This window comes from Lycium barbarum, chromosome 6 (genome assembly GCF_019175385.1).
Source record: "Lycium barbarum isolate Lr01 chromosome 6, ASM1917538v2, whole genome shotgun sequence".
Lineage (NCBI taxonomy): Eukaryota > Viridiplantae > Streptophyta > Magnoliopsida > Solanales > Solanaceae > Lycium > Lycium barbarum.
The window spans coordinates 125,287,164-125,291,318 of record NC_083342.1 but is presented as its reverse complement, the minus strand read 5'-3'; the positions used below and the strand labels follow the sequence as shown (position 1 = coordinate 125,291,318).

The following is a 4,155-nucleotide window of genomic DNA, read 5'->3' as shown; positions in this document are numbered from 1 at the left end:
CAGCTCTAGTCAAAAGACTACTTTTATGGGTATACACTAATAATTGCCACTAACGCGCTAACAGAACCACTTGATATGTGTTCACTTGATTTCTCTCCTCTTCAAGAGTTGAAATTATAATTACGTAAATAAAGGCTGCGTCCGTTAACTACCTAAGCCTAAATGATATCGCCATAAATAGATACAAATATTATTTATAGCAATCCAACTATCTAGTTATTCCAACCATAATGCCTTTACATTTCTTTACTCATTTTTTTTTTGCAAATTGCAACTCAGTACTTTTTCTAAAAGAGACATTATACATTGACATCTACTTCAATCCTCATAGAATTATCATAGACTTCTAATTCCTATTCTTTTTATTTTTAGAATAAAAATATTAAATTTGGTTCATAAAATTTACTCGCATAACCAGCTCAAATATAGACGGGATGGGTTAAATATGCATTTATTGGCGGAATTTAAGCATAACTTAAGAAAACTCATTAATACATTGAAAAGTAATAGTTTTCGATTTGGTTAGTTAAATATAGTTCTGATAAATAAAAGATTTTCTTATTAATATAATTGTTTGAACCTATTTCTTTTTCAGTCCGTGTCAAAATGAATAACTTCTTTCCTAATTTGGAAACAAATTCACTTTATGAATGATTTACAACCACACAAATTTTCAAGGCTTATTTTGAATCACAAATTTCAAAAGTCTTCCCTTTTTCTTAAATGTCGTGCCCAGTCAAATGGGTTTATATAAATTGAAACGGAATTAGTATTTTTTTTCTTTCCAATCCCCTGTTCTCCTAAGCTGGTTCCTTCTTACGAGAACTCTTTTTTTTTTTTTTTTTTTTTTTTTCTCTTTTCCTTTAAAGACTTGCACCACCATTGACTGCTAATGCAATTTATGTTTCTTCTTCGTCTTCTTTTTCTTCTTTTGACAAAGAAAGACCAAGTTCATCGAAAAGAAATTAATTTACTTGCTTTTTTGGCAACTAAAATGGAGTCCTACCGTTTATTTGTGTATATAATTGCTATGTAAGAATTGAGATAGTTGAGCGTATTATAAAGCAGTGGTTTTGTGAAAACAATAGGATACTTACTAAGCTTACTTTTGATATATTTTATTTTATAGCTTTAACTTGTGCATCTCGAGTCTTTATTTTGTAATTCATGTTCGATCAAACAGAGTCATATACATTGAAAATCGAAGGATTACTAAATCTATAAGCTACTTCTGAAAATTAGACTTCTCTAGAAAGTGCTATAGTAAAGACATTAGTAATTAACAATGCAATTGATAAGAAGAGTTGACTTCCTTAGAACACATAACATGCCTTCTGTCATTTATTTTTTGACATGGACGCCCAGAATCATGGCATCAACATAAACACAAAATCCTAGAGTACAATATTATATTTATATATGCTCTTTCACACCTCTCTGCACATACTAATACATAATGACATTACAAAAAGGATTTTTAGGGTATGATTGAGGTGGCCAAAAAAGGGACAAAATCATTCTTTTTTCTATATCTATCACTCAAAAAGAAATGTCTATCATGTCCAATGCTAAATTTTCCATCATAAGAGATTCAACTTCTCCAGCGCAGTTCATCTTTGCATTTGCTGTTCCATTTCCTGCATTTACAATTAAATCATTTAGAAGTCATCTCTATTATGCTAATCTAACTAGTACTACTATTTTCTTTTTTAACTTTTTACAATGTCCAGTGAAATTATTCCTTTTTTCCCTCTTTGGGGTGAAATAGCTTGTTCACTTTATACCAAAACAAAGCAATTATGACATGTTTAACTGAAACATAACAATAATGACATGTTTAACTTATCTCTCCTACTAAAGTTGGATTGTCAATCGAGTTTAACTTCTATGTAATGAGAAAAATTGACCATGTGCTTATATCAAACCAATTAATTTAATCTTAGCAATTAAAAATTAAAGTAAAAAAGTATATTAATTAACTACTATTATTAAGTGACAGATGTGTACAAAAGACACACATGCATTCATTAGTTTGACGTACACAATCAGAGGCGGGCCCAGGATTTTAAGACGTCACGGACACTATTATCTTAACATAAATGCCAATAAAAAAAAATAATGACGACTAAAGGATAATACTGTGTCAGACCGATCACTAATAGCGTAGCAGTGACGATAATACAAGTATATAAGTCGAATATGTATAATAAATAAATTCTGTATAATAAATAAAATTTAACACAGTGAAGTAAAAGAAAGAGATAGCTCAGTGGCTAAGACTGTGCAACATGTGGTGACAATGCAGATTCGAATCAGGCCGAACTCAATTTAACGCTTATTTTAAAAAAAAAAATAGGCTAAAAAAATAATTAAAAGTGACATTCGGGTTTGATTCAGCGTGACAAGTAAGGGAAGCAGCAATTGCAATCAACGTGCCCCAAAGACACTTTCGTTTGTTAGAGTGCACAATTAAATATATATATATATATATATATATATATATATATAATTTTTTTCGAAGGCACCATTCCATATGGGTCGGCCTCTTAACACAATGATGTTTCTTACGACTTTAAAGTCAATTTACACCGTCAGCAAATACAAGTTAAATCATTAAAAAAAAAAAAAAAAAACTTGCACTACTTTAGAAGCTAAAGTTTTCTTGTACCATTATGAAATATTGTAATGTTACGTACCATAAAAGGGATCTGGCATCGTTTGGTTGAAGGTTGGATTAGCCATCTTCTTCAGAGGGCAAGAGGAAAGTGGAAGGACAGGTAAAACATGGCAATTGCAAATCTCAATCATATTGCCATCAGGGTCATGGAAAAAAAGTTGATCCACAGTAACTCCTCCTTCTTTCACAGTAGCTGTAACATATTCAATGTCCATGTGCTCCAATCTCTGAATGATAAGGTCCATATCTGTGCATTGAAATGAAATGTGATTGTCTTTTGGATTTATTTTCCCTTTCTTTGATTGTACGTCTTCTTTACCTAATAAATGTATGCCAATTCCATGGTTGAATAACCTGAAAAAAAAAATCAACCCAATATGTCAGATTTATTTAAGTTAATTTCAAATCTTAAGAGAGCACTGTCGCAACGGTAAAAATGGTCATGGTGTGACCAAAAGTTCGTTGATGAGAGTTATAGAAGCAATCTCTTGCATAATAGATCCAATGTGATGATCCTACTCTGGATCCCGTGCATAACGGGATCTTAGGGTATTGAACTAGTTTTTTTCTCTCCAAATCTTAAGCACAAATGTAGGGTAGAGTTACACTTCTACTTGCGGGTTCGGCACTACCCTACATTTGTGTTAAATATCCACTTAATCTGTATAAATAAATTATCCAAAACTCAATAAGTTATATTTTTTGAAATTCAGACTCGATATACTAAAAATTCTTACTCCAACCGACAAATGTATGTAAAAGTAACAATTTAAAGATGAAATGTGTATGTATTTACCAAGCTCCATCAAAGTCAAAGGAAGAGGGTCTCTTGATGAGGACAAAGCCAAGGACTTGTTCATAAAATTGGGCAGATTTGGCAACAGACTTGCAGACATAGGAAACATGGTTCAAAGCCAACAAAGGCATCCTGTTTTCCTCATCGAAAGAGGATGTTGTTGATGATGAATCTGATGGCCAGTTGAAGTTTGTCTCCTCAACTGATTCTGCTTTCACAATTTCTCTGCCCATTATTTCTACTTTTTAAGTTAATTGAACCTCCAAAAAACACTAGAAAGACTGAATAATAGTGATTGACAATCTTGAAATTAGCTAGCTAGTTGGAAAAAAGAATACTAGATTTTTTTTTGTGGAACTTTCCATTGCCAAAGCACACATATTTATAACCAAAAAGACTAGCTCTAGGGGTGTTTGGTTTTTTTGTACAGGGGGTGGGTAGAGGGGCGTCGGGCGTCGGGCGGTGGGGATAAGACGGAAATTGTACGTATCAAATCCTACGTCCATACACGTCATCAATAAGTATACACAATATAATGGTCTTATCCGCGACCAACCAAAGGGTAACAGTAACTAACCCCTCAGTATCACCAACTACCAGTATAGGAGTATTACTTTTGATGGCCCCTCCCAGCAGTTATCACGTTTTGGTTGTCCATATTCTTGAATCGTGACGCGGATGA

At 32.8% G+C, this 4,155-nt stretch overlaps 1 protein-coding gene across 1 annotated transcript; it reads right to left on the bottom strand.

The window, feature by feature from the left end:
• Positions 1–1,309: 1,309 nt before the first annotated feature.
• Positions 1,310–3,864, bottom strand: LOC132598648 (glyoxylase I 4-like). Its single transcript, XM_060311641.1, has 3 exons — positions 3,474–3,864; positions 2,697–3,031; positions 1,310–1,637 (listed from the first exon to the last, which is right to left on the bottom strand). Exons 1-3 carry the CDS (start codon positions 3,704–3,706, stop codon positions 1,540–1,542), a joined length of 666 nt encoding a protein of 221 aa, XP_060167624.1. The 5' UTR covers positions 3,707–3,864; the 3' UTR covers positions 1,310–1,539.
• Positions 3,865–4,155: the final 291 nt, after the last annotated feature.